At 44.7% G+C, this 25,224-nt stretch overlaps 1 protein-coding gene across 2 annotated transcripts; it reads right to left on the minus strand.

Annotated features, from left to right (window-relative positions):
* Positions 1-162: 162 nt before the first annotated feature.
* ptn (pleiotrophin) lies at positions 163-24,853 on the minus strand. Of its 2 annotated transcripts, none has more exons than XM_058078767.2 (5): positions 24,724-24,853; positions 13,637-13,731; positions 13,006-13,179; positions 10,577-10,738; positions 163-547 (listed from the first exon to the last, which is right to left on the minus strand). In XM_058078767.2, the coding sequence occupies exons 2-5, from the start codon at positions 13,728-13,730 to the stop codon at positions 492-494; spliced, it is 486 nt and encodes a 161-aa protein (XP_057934750.2). In that variant the 5' UTR covers position 13,731; positions 24,724-24,853; the 3' UTR covers positions 163-491. The 2 variants fall into 2 exon arrangements, with proteins under 2 accessions (XP_057934750.2, XP_078643948.1); XM_078787822.1 differs by having other exon boundaries at positions 13,006-13,182.
* Positions 24,854-25,224: the final 371 nt, after the last annotated feature.

Genomic DNA, 25,224 nt, shown 5'->3' on the forward strand with positions numbered 1-25,224 from the left:
ATGTACATAATATGCCTGTTTAATAGCTGATATCTACAATGCCTACCCACCCCCTACCCCCCCGTCTTCCCACCCTGGACAGCGCCCCCTGTAGAGTAGCGATGCTATTCATTTCTCATGTTTGTGCTTCTATGGTGCCATATTCTTTCAGGATGGAAATGATAACAGAAATAAAAATGTTTGAAATCTGGTCTTTATTATTTATTCCTTCAGGGAAGAGGGGGGGGGGGGCTCGGCTTGGGTGGGGGGGTAGGGTTAGCTGACGTTAATCGGGATTACAAAGTCAACAAACTGAGGTACCGGGAATAAACCGATCAAAGAAAAGAGGGGTTAAAAAGTTAAAGGTCATGTACAGCATCTTGGTTTTTACTACCAGTTAACATCTGGACGTGCCGACGTCTGCTACCGCACTCCGATACTACAGGACACCTTGGAATAGTCTTCATCGTCATCGTCATCGTCCTCCGCTCGCTTCGCCATCCTCCTCGCCATCAGTCCATTTGGCCGCGCTCTCGCTTCTTGCCTTCTTTCTTCTGCTTCTTGGCATCTGGAGGACAAACAGGAGAACAAGGATGATGAGGGAGACCTCCACCAGGGAAGGAGATGTGACCTTCGACCTCGGCCGCCTGGCTCTCGTCAGCTCACATGTCCGTCACAGCCGAGAAGATGCCGGGGAAAAACGGCGACAGGTGGCAAAGCACGCAAGGCAGTGATGACATGGTGGCGTATTTCACAGCCATGAAATACACACATTGGAGTACTTGGTCCCAATACCGTGGACATGACAGTACCATGACATGACTACTAGTACATGACTATACCAGGAATGCCATGATATGGATACTTGTACATGACTACTACCAGGAATACCATGACATGACTACTAGTACGTGACTACGACAGGAATACCACAAGATGACTACGAGTACACGACTGCTACCCGGAATACCACAACATGACTACTACCAGGAATACCATGACTTGACTACTACCAGGAATACCATGACATGACTACTAGTACATGACTACTACCAGGAATACCATGACATGACTACTACCAGGAATACCATGACATGACTACTAGTACATGACTACTACCAGGAATACCATGACATGACTACTAGTACATGACTACTACCAGGAATACCATGACATGACTACTAGTACATGACTACTACCAGGAATACCACAACATGACTACTAGTACATGACGACTACCAGAAATACCACGACATGACTACTAGTACATGACGACTACCAGAAATACCATGACATGACTGCTAGTACATGACTACTACCAGGAATACCACGACATGACTACTAGTACATGACTACTACCATGAATACCATAACATGACTACTAAACATGACTACTCCCAGGAATACCATGACATGACTACTAGTACATGACTACCACCAGGAATGCCATGATATGGATACTTGTACATGACTACTACCAGGAATACCATGACATGACTACTACCAGAGATACCATGACATGACTACTAGTACATGACTACTAGTACATGACTACTACCAGGAATACCACAACATGACTACTAGTACATGACTACTACCAGAGATACCATGACATGACTACTAGTACATGACTACTAGTACGTGACTACTATCAGGAATACCACAAGATGACTACGAGTACACGATTGCTACCCGGAATACCACGACATGACTACTACCAGGAATACCATGACGTGACTACTAGTACATGACTACTACCAGGAATACCATGACATGACTACTAGTACATGACTACTACCAGAAATACCATGACATGACTACTACCAGAGATACCATGACATGACTACTAGTACATGACTACTAGTACATGACTACTACCAGGAATACCACAACATGACTACTAGTACATGACTACTACCAGAGATACCATGACATGACTACTAGTACATGACTACTAGTACATGACTACTACCAGGAATACCACAACATGGCTACTAGTCCATGACTACTACCAGGAGAACCAGAGTATAAAGGGGGGGAAGCCACCCGCTGTGGCCCAGCAAGGTGCACTGTATTCGGGCACACGCTCCAAGCAGCCGGTATGACTCCATGGAGGTTTCTGGCACCACACTGCTGCCGTTTGAGTTGGCTGATGAGGTTTTGGGTTTGATCCACGGGCCTCAGGGGACGTTACGACAAAAGGGGTGCTTGATTCGCTCACCTGATTGGAGGGCTTTTTAATCTGAGCTGTTTTTAGAGACGTACGTATGTCTCCAGTGTGAATATTCCCTCACATTGGCCCGTGCATCCTTACTTTGTACTTTTCCCATCAGGCATCCTCCACCCTTGCTGGAGGAATATTCCCTCCAATCCGATCTGGGATGATGCTGGCTTGCGAACGAGGAGAATCCCAGGTGGATATACGCCACATGAACACGTGTCCATTGTGCTTTGGGGACTTCCTGTCTCTGCGGACATGACAGACCTCACGCCTCATCCAAGATGGCTTCCTGCTTGGACTTGCAAATACTGGATGTCTTCCATCCTTCTCCCATCGCTGCTCTTCCTCTCTCTATGCCTTTTTATGTTTTCTCGCCCGCTAAGCCGTCTGATCCATCTGCCGAGGGAACGCTACCCCCCTCAACCCCCCCCCAACACGCACTGTTTGCTCCTGCCATGATTTTGAGTCTGACTTGTAGTGCAAGGAGGCGGCGGTCATTCAGGAATGTTGAGAGGAGCGATCGCATGGATGGAATGACACGTTTGAGCACGCGTGAGCGGCCATTGCTGCCTAAGTCGTTAATGACGACTCCAAATAATCCACAAAGTCAGAGGAATTGCAGCGTGAGGGAGGAGGCACGGCCTCGCGTGATTGGCTGTTGGTTGGCAGCCATGGGAAGCATGAGGTCACGCTGAAAAACATGGCCGCCTGTGGAGTGTGTTGATGGATGGGCGTCCATTAGCGTTCATGTTGTTGTTTGTCACAGCAAATGAAACAGCAGACAGACCATTACCCCCCCAGGCACCCCCCCCAGGCGCCCCCGCCCCCCCCTCCGTCATAATGTTGCTTCAAGTGCGCACGAAGCCGTCCTATTAGCACCCGACTCAAGTAAAACCCCCCACCCCCCCACCCCCCGTGTGCTTGGCGTCCTTCCACCTCGCTACGTACCCCCAATCACATTTCAGCTAATCGAATTCCTGCGGCTTATCCGCGCCGTCATTAGAGGGGATTGAATTGGATGCGGGAAAACGCCGCCGCCGCCTGCTGTTCACGCCGCATTACGGAAAAACCACGCCGACATCTTCAGAGCCGCTGGAGTTATGGATTCCATTTAGTGGGAACATTCAAGCTAATCAAGCTAATGCTAGTTAAACTAATGCTAATGACGCACCACCCGGGGATTCAGGAAACATTCAGGAAGTGGTCACCGCTTTTGGAATTTTGACTGATTTGTACTCATCGGGATGAGCTGGAGCCTATCCCAGGTGACTGTGGCGAAGTACAACTTTTGTTTATGTTTTTAGCATTAACAAGTCGAAACCTGACAAGCTAGCAACCCCTGCCTGCGCTGTTATTATAAGCCCAAAGTCGGAATGTCTTGAAAATTCTCATTCCAAACATCATCCGTATCTTTAAGGCATTTCACGTTTGACTATGCTATGCTAATGCTAACGCCAGGTTTCGCTCAGCGGGACGATGTTTGAGGTTATGAGGTCATGAGGTTAAGCAAACTCATCTGCTGAGAGCGATAAGACGGCGCTCCCGGTTTGGATGAACACGGGCGGGTCAATTACGGGCCGGGTTTGATGAGACGCCGGCACCGGGAGCGCTTCGGGAGGTGGGAGTGAGCGCTAGCAGCGCTAACAGCGTGTGATTACGTCTGAATAGCGAGTTAACCTCCTCACCTCGCCGTCAATGCCGCCGCGTCAGCTCGACACTTAAGTAGGTGGATTTCCATCACGCCGAGCGCTAATTACAGCCGCAGCCGTGGATTTTTGCTGGGGGTTTTTTTTCCCGAAATGGGAAGGTGCTATCAGCTTGTCTGGGAAGATGACAGACAATCAAAGACGATTGTTTGCCGTCGTGAGCACGTTTAGCGAGTTGAAGCAGGGAAACAACAACATCTGCTGCGTTTTAGCCTGGGGGGGGTTCAATCCTCCGTCAGCATATTGTACACACGAGGGAGGGAATGAGTCCTGAGATGTCTTATTACATGTTACACTCGGTGTTTGGCTAGCTTAGCATCTATTGGCCTACACTTGTATCCGAGTCGCCCCCCCCATCCGCCCCAAATCAACCTCTCACAGCAACCGTGGTGCTTTCAAGTGCCCAATCTCAAGGCTGTAAGATGAAGACCAATAAGTGAAGCATAAACATGTCAAGCGATGGGAATACATCGTATGGAATTTTTATAGATTTTTTTTTATTGATTTTTAAATCATGTTGGAATGACAATATCTGCCCCCCCCCCCCCAAGTGTCAACTCAGCTAAAACAGACCAACGTCCAAAAGTGTCCGAATGAAAAGGAAGATTGATATTCAACTGAATTCATGCCATCCTCCTGATGTTAGGACTGCTTTAGTACTGGACAGTTCTATATTTGTACACCAGGTGGCGCCACTTCTTCCCATTCAAAGTCAAAATCCTCACATATTCACACATTTCACCTTTGCACCCAAGAAATCAAATATGCAAATGGTCAGTCTCAACTATGAGATTAATAAGAACTCATAAATATGAGATCAAAACCTCCAAATGAGGCACAAGGAGGTAAAAGGTGGTAGTAATGAGCTACAAACGAGGAGGTAAAAGGTGGTAGTAATGAGCTACAAACGAGGAGGTAGAGAGTGGAAATGAGGAGGTAAATAGTGGTAGTAATGAGCAGGAAATGAGGTGGTAAAAGGTGGTCTGTAAAAGGTGGTAGTAATGAGCTACAAAGGAGGAGGTAGAAAGTGGAAATGTGGAGGTAAAAGGTGATGGTAATGAGCAGGAAATTAGGTGGTAAAAGATGGTAGGTAAAAGGTGGTAGTAATGAGCAGGAAATTAGGTGGTAAAAGGTGGTCGGTAAAAGGTGGTAGTAATGAGCTACAAACGAGGAGGTAGAAAGTGGAAATGTGGAGGTAAAAGGTGGTAGTAATGAGCAGGAAATGAGGTGGTAAAAGGTGGTCGGTAAAAGGTGGTAGTAATGAGCTACAAAGGAGGAGGTAGAAAGTGGAAATGAGGAGGTAAAAGGTGGTAGTAATGAGCAGGAAATGAGGTGGTAAAAGGTGGTCGGTAAAAGGTGGTAGTAATGAGCTACAAAGGAGGAGGTAGAAAGTAGAAATGTGGAGGTAAAAGGTGGTAGTAATGAGCTGGAAATGAGGTGGTAGAAGGTGGTAGGTAAAAGGTGGTAGTAATGAGCTACAAAGGAGGAGGTAGAAAGTGGAAATGTGGAGGTAAAAGGTGGTAGTAATGAGCAGGAAATGAGGTGGTAAAAGATGGTAGGTAAAAGGTGGTAGTAATGAGCTACAAACGAGGAGGTAAAAAGGTGAAATGAGGAAGTAAAAGGTGGTAGTAATGAGCTACAAACGAGGAGGTAAAAGGTGGAAATGAGGGGGTAAAAGGTGGTAGTAATGAGCTACAAAGGAGGAGGTAGAAAGGTGAAATGAGGAGGTAAAAGGTGGTAGTAATGAGATACAAACGAGGAGGTAAAAGGTGGAAATGAGGAGGTAAAAGGTGGCAGTAATGAGCTACAAACAAAGAGGTAGAAAGGTGAAATGAGGAGGTAAAAGGTGGTAGTAATGTGATACAAACGAGGAGGTAAAAGGTGGAAATGAGGAGGTAAAAGGTGGTAGTAATGAGCTACAAACAAGGAGGTAAAAGGTGGTAGTACTGAGCTACAAACGAGGAGGTAAAAGGTGGTAGTACTGAGCTACAAACGAGGAGGGAGAACGTGGAAATGAGGAGGCAGAAGGTGGTAGTAATGAGCTACAAATAAGGAGGTAAAAGGTGGTAGTAATGAGCTACAAAAGAGAGGGTAGAAAGTGGAAACAAGGAGGTAGAAGGTGGTAGTAATGAGCTACAAAAGAAGGGGTAGAAAGGTGAAACCAGGAGGTGGAAGGTGGTAGTAATGAGCTACAAATAAGGAGGTAAAAGGTGGTAGTAATGAGCTACAAAAGAGGGGGTAGAAAGTGGAAACAAGGAGGTAGACGGTGGTAGTAATGAGCTCCAAACGAGGAAGTAGAAAGGTGTAGTGACAGACATGGCAGTCGGCAACACGTGAAGTTAGCATCTCCTGCTTCAGCTTTTTTATCCGATAATTAGGACTCGGGCTTTTCCTGGAGTGGAGGAACCAGGCTCTGAAAGGTTGCAAATGAGAAGCGCGTGTCGCTGTAGACGTCTGATGGAAAAATGTATGTTTGTGTTGTGATGATAATTTAGTGGCGCTACGCTACGTGAACACGGCGCCTTTCATCCGGAAGATAGTATTTGAAAGGACGGACGGCAAATAGAGTAAATGCTATTTTGGAAGAGGCTGTGAGGAAAGAGTGCGGATATTGAAAGGCGGCAAGGATGGAGCTCCTTATTGGCATGCAGCACGTCGAGGAAGACAATGTTTGCCTCGTGTCGGCGGGCTCGTGTTCCTCGCTGAGTGTTAGCCAGTCTTACTGTGTCTGAACACGATCCATAATTCATAGACGCTTCCCGGCTCAGACCACAAAACTGCAGGCTTCAGTCGGCGCCCGCCAGCCTCACGGTGGCCGACTCTGACAAAGGACATTTTCATCTACTTACTTATTGAAGGCAGCACTTTCAAAAAGCTCGCTGGAACACGGATTGCGCTAAGATATTGTTGGGCTCGCGTACGTCCTGCCCAAAGTGTCGGGGCTAGTCAGCCAAGCCCCTCCCCCAAGACTGGAAAAACACAGTCAATGCGGCCATTTTTATTCATTCATTCATTTTCTACCACTTATCTTCACCAGGGTCGCGGGGGTGCTGGAGCCTATCCCAGCTGACTTCGGGCGAAAGGCGGGGTCCACCCTGGACTGGTGGCCAGCCAATCCCAGGGCACATATAGACAAACAACCATTCACACTCACATTCATACCTATGGACAATTTGGAGTGGCTAATTAACCTAGCATGTTTTTGGAATGTGGGAGGAAACCGGAGTACCCGGAGAAAACCCACGCATGCACAGGGAGAACATGCAAACTCCACACAGAAATGGCCGAGGGTGGAGTTGAACTCGGGTCTCCCAGCTGTGAGGCCTGTGTGCTAACCACTTGTCCGCCGTGCAGCCCTGGGCCATTGTCAATGTGAATCACATATGAATACCATATGAATCATATATAAATCCCATATGAATCCCATATGAATCCCATATGAATCCCAAATGAATCCCACATGAATGCCATATGAATCCCATATGAATCCCATATGAATCCCACATGAATGTCATATGAATCCCACATGAATCCCACATGAATCCCACATGAATCCCATATGAATCCCATATGAATCCCACATGAATCCCAAATGAATCCCACATGAATCCCAAATGAATCCCAAATGAATGCCATATGAATCCCATATGAATCCCATATGAATCCCACATGAATCCCATATGAATCCCATATGAATCCCACATGAATGTCATATGAATCCCATATGAATCCCATATGAATCCCATATGAATCCCATATGAATCCCACATGAATCCCACATGAATGTCATATGAATCCCATATGAATCCCACATGAATCCCAAATGAATCCCACATGAATCCCATATGAATCCCACATGAATCCCATATTAATCCCAAATGAATGCCATATGAATCCCATATGAATCCCACATGAATCCCACATGAATCCCATATGAATCCCACATGAATCCCAAATGAATGCCACATAAATCCCATATGAATCCCACATGAATCCCATATTAATCCCATATGAATCCCACATGAATGCCATATGTATCCCATCTGAATGCCATATGAATCCCAAATGAACCCCACATAAATCCCACATGAATCCCACATGAATCCCATATTAATCCCATATTAATCCCACATGAATCCCACATGAATGCCACATGAATCCCATATGAATCCCATATTAATCCCACATGAATCCCACATGAATCCCACATGAATCCCACATGAATGCCACATGAATGCCACATGAATCCCATGCATCTCCTGCAGTGTGAACGGAGCATCCAACCTATACGTGGGAGACTCGGATAAAGGTACTCACAGATGGAGGCAAAAGTTATTCTTGTCATCTGAAAACGATTTCTAAAAAGTGTCAGTGAAGCGTTCACGTCAATATCCCAGCACTCCTGGCGCCGCCGTCCACCCACACGCTCCTCGGAACACACGTCACAGACAGTTCTTCAGGAAAAGCTTTTGCCAAAATTCTTACCTTCCTACCTTCTTCATCCTAGGATATATGTACTATATGTACTATATGTACTATATGAACTATATGTACTATGAGTGTACATTGTACATGTACATTAGGGCTGACACATCATTCATACGTCATTCACAATTCAAATGAATAGATTATTAAACATCATTCTTCAATAGTTGCCATGAAGATTAAAGTAGATTATCTTCTAGATATAGACATTTTACCATCACCTACTACATCATAATCCCAAAGATTAAAGTAGATTATTTCTAGATATAGACATTTTACATCACCTACTACATCCATCATCATAATCCTAAAGATTAAAGTAGATTATCTTCTAGATATAGACATTTTACCATCACCTACTACATCATAATCCTAAAGATTAAAGTAGATTATTTCTAGATATAGACATCTTACATCACCTACTACATCCATCATCATAATCCTAAAGATTAAAGTAGATTATCTTCTAGATATAGACATTTTACATCACCTACTACACCCATCATCATAATCCTAAAGATTTAAGTAGATTATCTTCTAGATATAGACATTTTACCATCACCTACTACATCATAATCCTAAAGATTAAAGTAGATTATCTTCTAGATATAGACATTTTACCATCACCTACTACATCATAATCCTAAAGATTAAAGTAGATTATCTTCTAGATATAGACATTTTACCATCACCTACTACATCATAATCCTAAAGATTAAAGTAGATTATTTCTAGATATAGACATTTTACATCACCTACTACATCCATCATCATAATCCTAAGGATTAAAGTACATTATCTTCTAGATATAGACATCTTACATGACTTACTACATCATCATACTCCTACAGATTAAAGATTATCTTCTAGATATAGACATTTTACCATCACCTACTACATCCATCATCATAATCCTAAAGATTAAAGTAGATTATCTTTTAGATATAGACATTTTACCATCACCTACTACATCATAATCCTAAAGATTAAAGTAGATTATCTTCTAGATATAGACATTTTACATCACCTACTACATCCATCATCATAATCCTAAGGATTAAAGTACATTATCTTCTAGATATAGACATTTTACATCACTTACTACATCATCATACTCCTACAGATTAAAGATTATCTTCTAGATATAGACATTTTACCATCACCTACTACATCCATCATCATAATCCCAAAGATTAAAATAGATTATATTGTAGATATAGACATTTTACCATCACCTACTACATCCATCATCACAATCCTAAAGATTAAAGTAGATTATCTTCTAGATATAGACATTTTACCATCACCTACTACATCATCATAATCCTACAGATTAAAGTCGATTATTTCTAGATATAGACATTTTACATCACCTACTGCATCCATCATCATAATCCTAAAGATTAAAGTAGATTATCTTGTAGATATAGACATTTTACCATCACCTACTCCATCCATCATCATAATCCTAAAGATTAAAGTAGACTATCTTTTAGATACAGACATTTTACCATCACCTACTACATCATAATCCTAAAGATTAAAGATTATTTCTAGATATAGACATTTTACATCACCTACTACATCCATCATCATAATCCTAAAGATTAAAGTAGATTATTTTCTAGATATAGACATTTTACATCACCTACTACATCCATCATCATAATCCTAAAGATTAAAGTAGATTATCTTCTAGATATAGACATTTTACGTCACCTACTACATCCATCATCATAATCCTAAAGATTAAAGTAGATTATCTTCTAGATATAGACATTTTACATCACCTACTACATCCATCATCATAATCCTAAAGATTAAAGTAGATTATCTTCTAGATATAGACATTTTACATCACCTACTACATCCATCATCATAATGCTAAAGATTAAAGTAGATTATCTTCTAGATATAGACATTTTACATCACCTACTACATCCATCATCATAATCCTAAAGATTAAAGTAGATTATCTTCTAGATATAGACATTTTACCATCACCTACTACATCCATCATCATAATCCTACAGATGAAAGTAGATTATCGTCGAGATATATACATTTTACATCACCTACTACATCATCATAATCCTACAGATTAAAGTAGATTAGGGCACCAGAGGGGTGTTTGCCAGGGAAAAGAGGAGGCTAACAGGTTTTCTCCCAAAGTAAAGGTGCTGACCTTGCATCTTAGTCTTGGGAATCTTCCCACAAGGCTTGCTGGCTGTGACGGTGGGGGCGCAGGTGGCGTCCATGAGCGCCCTCTTCAGGACGCCCGTCCTGTTCTTCTTGCCCGTGGCCGCGTCGCACTCCCCCCAGGCCTGGAAGTCGTACTTGCACTCCCCTGCAGAGAGAAAGCTTAGTTTATTGTCTCGTCATCGGCCGCCAGATGCTTTGTCTTCACGGACGCCATAAAGACACTGATAGCCGTCTGCTAACGGGAACAGATGGCGGCGGGGGTACGTGACGGCACCCGCTGACAGATGAGACCAATCAGGAGCGTCCAGGATAGCGGAATTCTAATAAATGCTTTGACATGAAGACAGCTTCCATATGAGTCGTATGGGGACCAGGGGGGACATGAAAGGGGGGTCCCCTTGTCATCAACATTCCTGGGGTGCCCATCATCGGGGGGAGGAGGATGAGCCTTTATTGCAAGAACATCCCACATTTAAAAACACTTAAGGATCCCGGGAATCTGGCGGGAAGCCCCCCTAACCCCCCCGACTTTAAAAGTGCATGTGTGATGCTACGGCGCTAACAGTACATTAACATTTAGCATCATTTAGCGTCATAGTTAGCATCCTGATCAAACGGAAAAGCCCCGCCTCTGACTGACAGTGGCTCCGCTTCACTTTAAGATGTGTAGTGAAGCCTAAGCCAAAGCTGCCCGTTTTTCATAAACATCCAGCCGGGATGCTTTCAGTCAAAATATGAGAAAATATGACAAACCTCTTTACCCCCCCCTTCCCCCCCACACTTTGAAGTCAGTAAGGAGGTCAGCTCGCCTCTTCCTTGCTACTTGGAAGTAAAAGATGATTTTTTTTCCCAAAGTCTTGGATGGAGCAGACATGCAGCCTGTTGGGAGATGGAAGATGGAGTGTTGAAGATGTGTGAGGTCAGCCTGGAAACGTCTGGGTCACTTGAGGGGGATGTTGGGATGGGGGGGTGGGGGGAGTTGGGGGTTGACAGCATCCAGGGTCACTGGAGTGAAACAGGATCCCAAAGTGAACAAGTGGACAGACTGAGGGGTAGCATCATGCTAACGAAATTGTTTTCCATTCTTTTTATTTCATACGGGGCGGCGCCCAGCCAACCAAACTGCTTGTTGGTAGCATCATGCTAACACTAGTAGATGCTGGTTTTCTACATAATACAGACTTGTTGGTAGCATCATGCTAACACTAGAAGCTGGTTTTCTATGCAATACAGAGCACCTACAGACTACTTGTTGGTAGCATCATGCTAACACTAGATGCCGGTTTTCTATGCAATACAGAGCGGTATATGCATCCAACCTTCAGACTACTTGTTTGTAGCATCATGCTAACACTAGACGCCGGTTTTCTATGCAATACAGAGCGGTATATGCATCCAACCTTCAGACTACTTGTTTGTAGCATCATGCTAACACTAGAAGCTGGTTTTCTATGCAATATAGAGCACCTACAGACTACTTGTTGGTAGCATCATGCTAACACTAGACGCCGGTTTTCTATGCAATACAGAGCGGTATATGCATCCAACCTACAGACTACTTGTTGGTAGCATCATGCTAACACTAGTAGATGCTGGTTTTCTACGTAAAACAGATTTGTTGGTAGCATCATGCTAAAATTAGATGCTGGTTTTCTATGCAATACAGAGCAGCATATGCATCCAACCTCCAGGCTACTTGTTGGTAGCATCATGCTAACACTAGACGTTGGTTTTCTATGCAATACAGAGCACCTACAGACTACTTATTGGTAGCATCAAGCTAACACTAGTAGATGCTGGTTTTCTACGTAATTCAGAGCAGCATATGCATCTGACCTCCAGACTACTTGTTTGTAGCATCATGCTAACACTAGTAGATGCTGGTTTTCTATGCAATACAGAGCAGTATATGCATCCAACCTCCAGACTACTTGTTGGTAGCATCATGCTAACACTAGACACTGGTTTTCTATGCAATACAGAGCAGCATATGCATCCAACCTCCAGACTACTTGTTTGTAGCATCATGCTAACACTAGTGGATGCTGGTTTTCTACGTAATACAGAGCAGCATATGCATCTGACCTCCAGACTACTTGTTTGTAGCATCATGCTAACACTAGTAGATGCTAGTTTTCTATGTAATACAGAGCAGCATATGCATCTGACCTCCAGACTACTTGTTTGTAGCATCATGCTAACACTAGACGCTGGTTTTCTATGCAATACAGAGCAGCAAAGGCATCCAACCTACAGACTACTTGTTGGTAGCATCATGCTAACACTAGATGCTGGTTTTCTACATAATCCAGAGCAGTATATGCATCCAACCTCCAGACTACTTGTTGGTAGCATCATGCTAACACCAGACGCTGGTTTTCTATGCAATACAGAGCAGCGTGTGCGTCTAACCTCCAAACTTCTTCTTCCAGTTGCAGGGGATCTTGCAGCGCTGCGTCTTGATGGTCTGCTTGCAGTCGGTGCCGGTGCGCGTCCCCTCGCGGGTGCCCAGGCCGCAGTCGCCCTCGTTGGCCACGCAGACGCTCCACTGCCACTCGCCGCAGTCGGACTTGCGCTCCTTCTTGCCTGCTGAGGCGCCCACATGGGGCAGACAGCGAAGCGCCCAGACATAACGTTAGCGTTTAAGCGTTAGCGGCTTTGATAATAATTGAAGATGCAAACGAGGCTTTGGGCTGAATATGAATCAGCTCTCATTTGCCGACTTCCACGCCTTCTCTTGCAGGCTGTTTGTTTTTACAGGAATCCTCTAAGGACACACAACTACTCCACTCCCAGCATCCACACGGCTAATGTCGCTACCGCTAACCACGCTTCACTCCATTTAGTCCGCTCTTTAACACATGCACATATTTTATACAACAGTACTTAGCATTCCAATACAAACAATAATTCCACAGCAATTATCCGGAAATAGTTGATGTAGCATCATCTACCGAATGATAATGAGCATGGTGTGTAGTATAAAATACTCATAAAGTACTAATAAAATACTACTAAAGCACAGTGGTGGATGTTTGCCTACCTTGTTTCTCAGACTTGCCGCCCTCGGCCGCCATGGCCGCCAGCACCAGCAGGGCCATCATGGCCGCCCGCGTCCACTGCTTCTGCATGTGCATCCTGCAAAACATCCCAAGTCCTTTAGTGGAACACCAGGCGACATTCCCATCCTCACAAAAGGAAAAGGGAATCATTCCATTCATGACACAGGAAGTATAGCAATAATACGCAAAATACACGCAATGCTAACAATCACACTCATAGAAATTATGACATTTTTATCTGACTGGTAGTATTTGCAGTAATAAAACATTTAAAACATAAATATGATACATTAGAAAATGAATGAATAATGAATAATACATAACATATACTATCATAATATATCAAATACATAGGATAAACATGACAATAAATACTAGGTGTCATAAATCCAAGTCAAATGTAAGAAAGGAGTTAGTAGCAGTTAGTAGTTAGAAGTTAGTAGTTAGTAGTTAGTAGTTAGTAGTTAGTAGTTAGTAGTTAGTGGTTAGTGGTTAGTGGTTAGTGGTTAGTGGTTAGTGGTTAGTAGTTAGTAGTTAGTGGTTAGTGGTTAGTGGTTAGTGGTTAGTAGTTAGTAGTTAGTAGTTAGTAGTTAGTAGTTAGTAGTTCAAAAAAGCCAATAAAAAGCTGAGACTGAGCAGTGAGCGGACATGCTGCTAACGCCACCAAGGTGGGGCCGTGTTTAGCGCTGATCTGATTAGCATGTTTCCACGTGAGTGCAAAGCGGCGTCCGTCCCAAGAAGAGAAGGGCAGAAGACACGCCAGAGACGAACGATGATCTGATCTGCGTCTCCATTATGAGACCTTGAAGTCATCAATAGATGGCGGCGTGAGGATGAAATGTCGTTTTTTGTCAAAGGGAGGACGTCTTTGTACGCCGCAAAGAGGAGGACATGAAAGGTTTTTTTCCAAAGAGAAAACGTCATCTCATTTTGGGTCCTTTTGGGTCCTTTTGGGGTGAGGACTTTATGATGAGTGTCCTCCTGCAGAGGGCAACGTCCTGGATGTCTTGCCCCTCTGCTATGTGAAGCGCTACAATATGCTCAATATGCTAAAAGACCGGACTCCGGACTCTGTTAGTCTCGAGACTCTAGACTCGAGACTCAAGTGTACCTAATATTGTGTCCAGTGGGCCTCTCGGAATGGGCATACTCATTGATGCCTTATTGACGGGCACACAGCAATATGCTTCCCACATAAGGGGCCGGCTGGCTAGGGGGGACCCAGAGTCGATCATGGGCCACCCATCAATGGGGCCACACACACGGAAGAAGACGAGGGTGTTGACTGGCACACTTTACGTCAGCCACAACCAACCAAATATGAAAAGGATGGTGGACAGGCGCCCTTGAACAAAGTCGGCAAAGACCAGAAGCGAGGATGGAGGACCGTCTCCTAGCAGCCGCCTCTTTGAGGGATCGACGGGGGCTTGGCGCTTCCTCCCAGCAGATGAGATGCCAGGATGAGGGAAGATGCCATGGGTGAATCCCTCCTGTTCCCGGAATAAAGGCAGGAACGCCGGCATTCCCGGAGGCAAACGCCACATTGTGTGTTTGGCAAAGGTCGCCGCTGTCAGGGGGGGTCGCTGCAGGGACACTCGGGGGTCCGGAAGACGATGCTCAGCACGATGGAATCCGATAATAACATCAAGAGAAAGGCTGCACCTAGCTTGTTTATGCCGGAACACGTCTCCCTCCATTCCCGACCCCACTACAGCCACCCACTCGGACCCGCGCCCCCGTTTTCTTCACAGCCGCCCACACGGGGCCCAAGCTGCCACAATAGCACGAGAAGAAAAGGTTATGAAATGCCAGCAGCACAATGCAACACGATATATAATGCTAACTGTGGCGCTCGCTAACGTCACACCTTTAATGAAGCTCGCTAACAAAACAGCTAAAATGCTGCCAATGAAGCCAGCTAACCTGAGTTAGAAACTAGCAGTGAAGCTAGCAAACATTGCTGCTATAACGTCAACAGTGAAGCCAGCTATCATTACAACTATTATGCTAACAGTAAAACGAGCTAAATTGACAGCTGCTGTACCGATAGTCAAACCAGCTAACATGTAATTAGAATGCTAGCAGCAAAGCGATCATTGTAACCATAATGCTAACAGTTAAGCTATCTAACATTGTAACCACAATGCTAACAGGGACACAAGCTAACATTGTAACCATAATGCCAACAGGGACACCAGCTAACATTGTAACCATAATGCTAACACTGAAGCTATCTAACATTGTGACCATAATGCTAACAGTGAAGCGATCTAACATTGTGACCATAATGCTAACCGGGACACCAGCTAATATTGTAATGCTAACAGTGAAGCTATCTAACATTGTAACCATAATGCTAACAGTGAATCTATCTAACATTGATACCATAACGCTAACAGGGACACCAGCTAACAATGCAACCATAATGCTAACAGTGAAGCTATCTAACATTGTGACCATAATGCTAACGGTGAAGCTATCTAACATTGTAACCATAATGCTAACAGTGAAGCTATCTAACAATGCAACCATAATGCTAACAGTGAAGCTATCTAACATTGTAACCATAATGCTAACAGTGAAGCTATCTAACATTGTGACCATAATGCTAACAGTGAAGCTATCTAACATTGTGACCATAATGCTAACAGTGAAGCTATCTAACATTGTAACCATAATGCTAACAGTGAAGCTATCTAACAATGCAACCATAATGCTAACAGTGAAGCTATCTAACATTGTAACCATAATGCTAACAGTGAAGCTATCTAACATTGTGACCATAATGCTAACAGTGAAGCTATCTAACATTGTGACCATAATGCTAACAGTGAAGCTATCTAACATTGTGACCATAATGCTAACAGTGAAGCTATCTAACATTGTAACCATAATGCTAACAGTGAAGCTATCTAACATTGTAACCATAATGCTAACAGTGAAGCTATCTAACATTGTAACCATAATGCTAACAGTGAAGCTATCTAACAATGCCACCATAATGCTAACAGTGAAGCTATCTAACATTGTAACCATAATGCTAACAGTGAAGCTATCTAACATTGTAACCATAATGCTAACAGTGAAGCTATCTAACATACTAACCATAATGCTAACAGGGGCACCAGCTAACATTGTAACCATAATGCGAACAGTGAAGCGATCTAACATGCTAACCATAATGCCAACAAGACACCAGCTAACTTTGTAACCATAATGCTAACCATAATGCTAACAGTGAAGCCAGCTATAAAATGCCATTTGATGTTCATTCATTCATTTTCACACAACATTGAATGTTCACGGATGTTCACGGATGTTAACGTTCCTGATGGTTTGACAGAGACGCAATTGGCAGTACCGTGTCGGGCTGCGGCGAAGGGCCACGGTTGCCAAGGATACGGAGGAACATAAAAGTTGTAGCTCTATAGAAATAAATATAGTTTCATATGACAGGGCTGAGCCAACACAGGCTGAATCACGCTGTTGCCTTCCCAAAGCAGCAGGAAGGAAAAGGAGCACGGATACAGTGGATGGATGATGTTGGAGGGAAACAGGAAGGATGCCTTTGGGTCCTGATGAAGATGGTTTGGGATTCAGGTTGGTTTGAATCCCACCAAAGGGCTCCAACAAGCTCACTCATGTTGGATACGCTTGATGAATGCATGAATGCATGCATGCATGAATGCATTGCAATCAAATATAACTAAAGAAATCACTACAAAGACATTTCTCTGTTCTATTATTTATCCATCATCATATCAATTCATATCAATTCATATGACCACCAATTGGCAGGAATAGCACAGCTTTCTTCCTTGCTGAATATGCAGTACAAATACTTCATACTTAATAATACTTAAGACTGAAAATAGCACATATTCATTTTAAAAATAGCTTCCTTTTACCTTAACAATCACCTTTTAGACATCCGTCCGTCCATCCAACCATCCATCCATCTATTCATCCATCCATTACATTCGTCCATCCATCCATCCATCCATCACATCTGTCCATCCATCCATCCATTACATTCGTCCGTCCATCCATCCATCACATCCGTCTGTCCATCCTCCATCCATCCATCCAACCATCCATCCATCCATCCATCCATTCATCCATCCTCCATCCATCCAACCATCCATCCATTACATCTGTCTGTCCATCCAACCATCCATCCATCCATCCATCTAACCATCCAACCATCCACCCACCCACCCACCCACCCATCCATCCATCCATTCCATCTGTCTATCCATCCATCCATTACATCCGTCCATCCATCCTCCATGCATCCATCCATCCATCCATCCATCCTCCATCCATCTAACCATCCAACCACCCACCCATCCATCCTCCATCCACCCATCCATCCATCCATCCATTACATCCATCTGTCCATCCATCCATCCATCCATGTTGTTTGTTTACCAGCAGCATTAGCCACCATTAGCATTAGCCTCCATGATGACTTTTTGTTGTTTGTTTAGCAGCAGCGTTTGGCTCTATTATTTATTCTGTTTGTTTAGCAGCAGCGTTACACTCTATTGTTACGTTTGTGTAGCAGCAGCATTACACTCTATTGTTACGTTTGTTTAGCAGCAGCGTTATACTCTATTGTTACGTTTGTTTAGCAGCAGCGTTATACTCTATTGTTACGTTTGTGTAGCAGCAGCGTTATACTCTATTGTTACGTTTGTTTAGCAGCAGCGTTATACTCTATTGTTACGTTTGTTTAGCAGCAGCGTTATACTCTATTGTTACGTTTGTGTAGCAGCAGCGTTATACTCTATTGTTACGTTTGTTTAGCAGCAGCGTTATACTCTATTGTTACGTTTGTTTAGCAGCAGCGTTATACTCTATTGTTACGTTTGTTTAGCAGCAGCGTTATACTCTATTGTTACGTTTGTTTAGCAGCAGCGTTATACTCTATTGTTACGTTTGTTTAGCAGCAGCGTTATACTCTATTGTTACGTTTGTTTAGCAGCAGCGTTATACTCTATTGTTACGTTTGTTTAGCAGCAGCGTTATACTCTATTGTTACGTTTGTGTAGCAGCAGCGTTATACTCTATTGTTACGTTTGTGTAGCAGCAGCGTTATACTCTATTGTTACGTTTGTGTAGCAGCAGCGTTATACTCTATTGTTACGTTTGTGTAGCAGCAGCGTTATACTCTATTGTTACGTTTGTGTAGCAGCAGCGTTAGCCACCATGAATATGTTGTGTCGTTGCTCCAGCATCAACGTTAGTCTGCATTATTGTGTTTTTGTAGCAGCAGCGTTGGGCTCCATGATGGCGTTTTGTTGTTTGTCCAGCAGCAGCGTTGGGCTCCATTATTATGTTTTGTTAAGCGGCAGCATTAGAGGCTCCATTATGACTTTTTCTTGTTTGTTGAGCAGCAGCATTAGGCTCCATTATTTGCTTTGTTTAGCAGCAGCGCTACGTTTCAAGTAAACACGTCCATGCTAGTTTGGAGAGAATGCTGCGGCGCATAAATGAGAGCTCCTCGCTGTGAACCTCCTCTCCCTCGGACCGGCTCTGAATAGCAGCTCTTAAATTCTTCAAATAGATCAAACATAAGCGTTTTTGGGGCCGCGCTCGGGCCGCACTCCCCTCCCTCCTTTGCCGGCGGCGGCCTGCGGCAGCGCTTGATTAGACATGAAGACGCGGGAAAGAACAAAGACTGGCCAAGGACGCTTGAGGATGCCCATCAGGATGGACGGCGGCAAGGCCATGAAATATCCAGCAAGGTGTCGGTCGCTCCGAAGACAACAAGACCGTTTTTACTCGCCTTCACTCGCGGCGTACGCCCAATCCATACGCAATAAAAACACCATCGCTGCTGCAAGACTTTCACGTGCTGCTCTTTTACACCATCCAACCTATTTTGGGGCTGCTGGAGATCTCCTTGTCACCTTTCATGCTGTCTAACATCAAACGCTAATACTAATACTAACACTAATACTAAAACTAATACGCATACTCATACTAATACTGGCCACCAATATTGGCTACTAATACTAATACTGGACACTAATACTAATACTAATACTAATGCTGGACACTAATATTGGCCACTAATACTGGACACTAATACTAATACTAATACTAATGCTGGACACTAATATTGGCCACTAATACTGGACACTAATACTAATACTAATACTAATGCTGGACACTAATACTAATGCTGGACACTAATATTGGCCACTAATACTGGACAATAATACTAATACTAACACTAACACTAACACTAACACTAACACTAACACTAATACTAACACTAATACTAACACTAATACTAACACTAATGCTAATACTAATACTGGACACTAATATTGACTACTAATACTAATACAGGATAGTGGATACTAAAACTGGAAACTAATACTGGCTACTAATACTCATACTGGATACTGCATCCTAAAACTGGACACTAATACTGGCTACTAATACTCATACTGGATACTGCATCCTAAAACTGGAAACTAATACTGGCTACTAATACTCATACTGGATACTGCATCCTAAAACTGGACACTAATACTGGCTAATAATACTAATACTAATACTGGATACTAAAACTGGACCCTAATAGTGGACATTACTACTAATACTAATACTGGATACTGCATACTAAAACTGGACACTAATAGTGGATACTAATCCCAATCCTAATCCTAATACTGGACACTAATAGTGGATACTAATCCTAATCCTAATCCTAATACTGGACACTAATAGTGGATACTAATCCTAATCCTAATCCTAGTACTGGACACTAATAGTGGATACTAATCCTAATCCTAAAGCTGGACACTAATAGTGGATACTAATCCTAATCCTAAAACTGGACAATAATACTAACGAGGATGAACGTGGTGCTGCCAAAAAGCCTAAATGTTGTTTTGTGTTAAAAGCCGGAACGCCAAGGTTCCGAGCAGAGATCTCTCCTGGTGTCTCCCGGAGGCGTACTAAGTACATCATTGCACGTCCACTTCCATTTCCCTGCTAAATGTGAAGAAAAGCAACCATTTTTGCCAGAACCACCCCCCCCCCCTTCCGCCATTTTCTGGTTGTTTGTTTACCACCAGCCTGAGACGAGAGTGTCAGCGCCGCGACCTTCCATGTATCAGCGCCAGCTTGCCACAGACTCAATCCACTGCAACACGCCGACCCCGTGACAGTCCTATTTCCAGACAGCGGCGCTGGTTTATTTAGCGGGAATGGAGGCTGGAGGCGGGCGGGGATTGGTGGCGTCTGATCTGTCAGGGATGCTCATATTGGAGACCTTGTCTGTTGGCTCTTAATGGAGCGCCTCCTCCAGCATGGAGCACCTCCTCCCTGATGGAGCACCTCCTCCCCGCATGGAGAGAACAGCGTGTGTTTGTTACACGTCGGAGAGCGTCCCACATTGGAGCAAAACCGAGCGGCGCCGGGGCCTGAGGTCTTCTGACGTCAGGCTGACGGGAATTCAATAGCTTCGCATCCGTCCACGCCGCTCCATTTGTTCCGCGATAAAAATGGGCCGCTGCGTTCCGTGCCGATGGACGGACGTCAATGCAGGCGCTGCGGCCTTAAGCCCCACTCACACAAGTAGACGAGCCCCCGCCGCCCTTTCCCAACCTACGGTACATAAATCAGATCAAAAATCATATGACAATATTCCAAAGCGAGCATCCTAATCCAGCCCTCCGGCTTTTCCAAAGTCCATTTTCAACCTTCAACATGACTCGGCACGCTTGAGTCAAACAGGAAGTAGTCCAAAAATAATAACACACACGTCACCTAATCCAACTACTGCCCCGTGTGGCCATGCATTGAACACCCATGACACATTGTCATCAGGGAAGTCATCAGGGAAGCAAACGGGAAAGGGCTTGCTGGGCTACCCAGCATGCCTTGTGGGTACTTGCACACAACATCTGAGTTGTTGTTTACCACCCACGTGGATGTGCTGTGGGAATGTTGTTGTCCACCCCGTCGGTAAGGTTCTTATTTATATCCGCATTTTCATGTCGGAGTTCAAAGAAAACCACAATTGTAGCCGGAATATCCGAAAAAAAACTGAAAAACTTTTTCTTTGTAGTTTCCTTGGTACAATATATTTTGGGAACGGCCAACCATTAGCGGTCCCGTTAGCGCAGATGGACGACTTTGTTTCCGTTCTTTGCTGTTTGTTTTGTGTCAGACAGCATCCTCCATGAAGCAGGAAGTAGCATGCTAGCTCGCTAACAGACACAAATATGACACATCTTCTACCCACTTTGGCGCCACAAAGAAGGAAATACTTCACCAGAGGTCAGACTTTGCCGTTTTCAGTCGCTTCTTCCTAGTTTGACAGCATGCTAACTAGCTAAAAAGCAAACACGGAAGCAGGAGTAGGACCGGGAATAGGAGTAGCTAAATAAACAAACACGGCATTCCACCACTTGTTTTCTGAAAAACAACAAAATCAAACCCAACGCTCTCATTTGGGGGATTGTTGACTCTAGTCCCAAACCAGGAAGTAGCATGCTAACTATGTGACAAACATTCCAAAGCAGATTTCCCCCACTGTGGAAAAACAGGAAAGGAAAAGTCAGTAATTCCTACACTCCGTGCAGACCAAGAACTTTATTCCAAACTTTTTGCTTTGAGCCACGACAGCATCGTCCATCAAACAGCTAATGAGCTAATAAACATAAATATAGCATTCCACTACTACTACTACTACTACTACTACTACTACTACTACTACTACTACTTCTTCTACCCACTTTGGCGCCAGAGGCAAGGAAAAAATGTCAAAATTCAATCAGAATCATGTCTCAGTGGGATGATTGCAGACACTACAGCATTTTCCACAAAACAGGAAGTAGCATGCTAACTAGCTAGGAAACACAAATGACCTTGCGCCACATCCGCTATCCGCTTTGGCGACGGAAACAAAGAAAATTCCCAAACCGGAGCGAAACTTTGCCGTTTGAGTCATAACCGCATCCTTCCTGAATCGCTTAGTTTTTGCGTTAGTACATTTTCCACAAACCGGGAAGTAGCATGCTAACGAGCTAACAAAGGCTAACATGACATTGCACTGGACTTTGCCTAAAGTAGTTGGTCATTAGCTAGCGGTGGCAAACCTCGGCCTCGAAGATGAAGAGGTTGAGTCCGTCATTTTCTGGATCTGCAGGAATTTCTTAGCACATTTACGAGGAGAGAACACCCCCATCCCCCCCCCACCCCCACTTCATTCTCCTGCTTTCTATTCCTCCCACCCACTTTGGAGGCCCTCTGCTCCCCATGGAGGTTCATTCTGTTCATCTCCCATGTGAAGAGGGCTGCTAGTGGGGTGGGGGGGGGTGGAGGGGGGTCAGTGTGTCCTCCACAAAGAATGCACCAGCCACTCACTGTGAGCATCCTCATAAGACCCCCACCTCTCCTTCTGCCACTTATATAGGCCCATTCATAGCCCCCCCTCCCCCGGAGTGGCCTTATTGCCGTGGCTCCTCCATGGAGAAAGCATTTGTGAAGACACAGGCGCAGGAAGAGGTCTTTGTGCTCTATAGGTGCCATCACGTGGTCCGGGAGATTCCCAAAAGGTCTCCCTAAAGGCCTCAAGTGTGGTTACACTGGCAAGGAAAAGGTCCTGATCCTGTTTTCTTCTTTTATGAGTTTGGCCCCCGTCTGAGGTCACGCAGGCTAAGCCGCATTGGAAATCATCTTCTCCTTTCTTGGCTTTTTACACTAAGAAGTCATGAAGGTCTGAACGGGAACAGGAACAGGATCCGGAACGGCATGGATTCAGGGCCAGGGGATACCGGGGTGAGGAAAATGGTATCCAAAAAGGGAAGCAACTCCTCAAAATTCATTTAAAAGAAAGAATTCAGCCGTAAGGCATGGAACAGGAACGAGAACAGAAACAGAAACAGGAATGGGAATGCGAATGGGAACAGAAACAGAAATAGAAACAGGAACGGGAACAGAAACAGGAATGAAACGAGAACAGAAACAGGAATGGGAACAGAAACAGAAACAGGAATGGGAACAGAAACGGGAACAAAAACAGCAACGGGAACAGAAACAGGAATGGGAACAGAAACAGGAACGGAAACAGGAACAGTAAGAGGAACAGAAACAGCAACCGAAACGAGAACGAAACAGGAACGGGAACAGAAATGGGAACAGAAACAGGAATGGGAACAGAAACAGAAACGGGAACAAAAACGGCAACGGGAACAGAAACGGGAACAGAAACAGGAACGAAAACAGGAACAGTAAGAGGAACGGGAATAGAAACAGCAACAGAAACGGGAACGAAACAGGAATGGGAACAGGAACAGAAACGGGAACAGGAACGGGAACAGAAACGGAAACAGAAACAGGAACAAAGAGACAGGTGTGAGGGAAATGTGTCTAAAAGAGGCAGGAACCTCATCAGGATCAGAATCAGGGTCAGGACCAGGACCAGGACCGGTGGCGTGGATTCGGGGCCAACGGTCCAGCAGTGTAAAACAGGTCAGAAGAAGGAGCAGGAACAGGAAGGAGTCAGAGAAGGTGTGAGATTTAGAGATTTTCCAAAACAAAGGAAAACTCATCCATGGGAAGGAATGACACCTCATTTAGAGCAAGGCAGCAGGATATAAGGGGGGGTGGGGGTGGGGGCTGTTTTTGTCTCCAGCAGGAATGCACATAAGACGGAGGAAGAGCGTTTGGCATGACGGCGGCTTGATGATGGAAACCATGACAACGTCAGCCAGCGAGAAGGTCCGCTGGACCAGACGGATACAATAGCGCCCACTGCGGGATTGTCATTCCGCTCAGGCCTGACCCAAATCCCGGCATGCCGGGAAAACACACACGCACCCGCTCACACGCCACCTCAGACCAATATTCCCCAAACCACGGATCACGCGTCCAAACATGGCCGACGATCGCTCTTCCTTCTTCAGCGAAGCAAACAGCAAAGCAACTTTGAAAGACTTTCATCCCAAACTTCCTCCAGCGGCGTCCCACCACAGATGAGCACGCCGCCCAAAGTCGCCATCTGTCTTCTCCGCTAACGTTAGCAAAACAAAGACGCACTTACTTTATCCGGAGGTCTGCTCGTTGTGTGTCAGCGCTGAGAGAAAAGTCTTCCTCTAAGCTCTTTTCATGGAGAACCTCCACCACCACCACTCCTTCTGTCTCTTTGTGGACTGACTGTGTGTGTGGGTGGGTGGGTGTGGGATGGGTCGGGGGGGCCGGGTGTGAGGACTCGTGATCAGGAACTCATTACCCCCAAGGTCACTCCAGGGACACCCCGCCGGGAACCCTCATGAGAGGAGATGGGAGATGTAGGGCGACCCCCCCCCACACCTACCCCCACCACCACCCCACACACACACACACAATTAAGACAGATTTGTGATGGATACGTTATTGACAAAGTCCAACACACCACCCTGTTATGACACGGGATGGACCACGCTGGAACATGGTCCTGGTCGGAACACCAGTACACCAACACCCCAACCCTAACCCCAACACATTGACCCCAACCCTAACCCCAAACCCAACACCCCAACACCCTTACCCCAACCCCAAACCC

This window comes from Doryrhamphus excisus, linkage group LG2 (genome assembly GCF_037039965.1).
Source record: "Doryrhamphus excisus strain RoL-2023G ecotype Guam linkage group LG2, RoL_Dexc_Guam_v1.1, whole genome shotgun sequence".
NCBI classification, from domain to species: Eukaryota; Metazoa; Chordata; class Actinopteri; order Syngnathiformes; family Syngnathidae; genus Doryrhamphus; species Doryrhamphus excisus.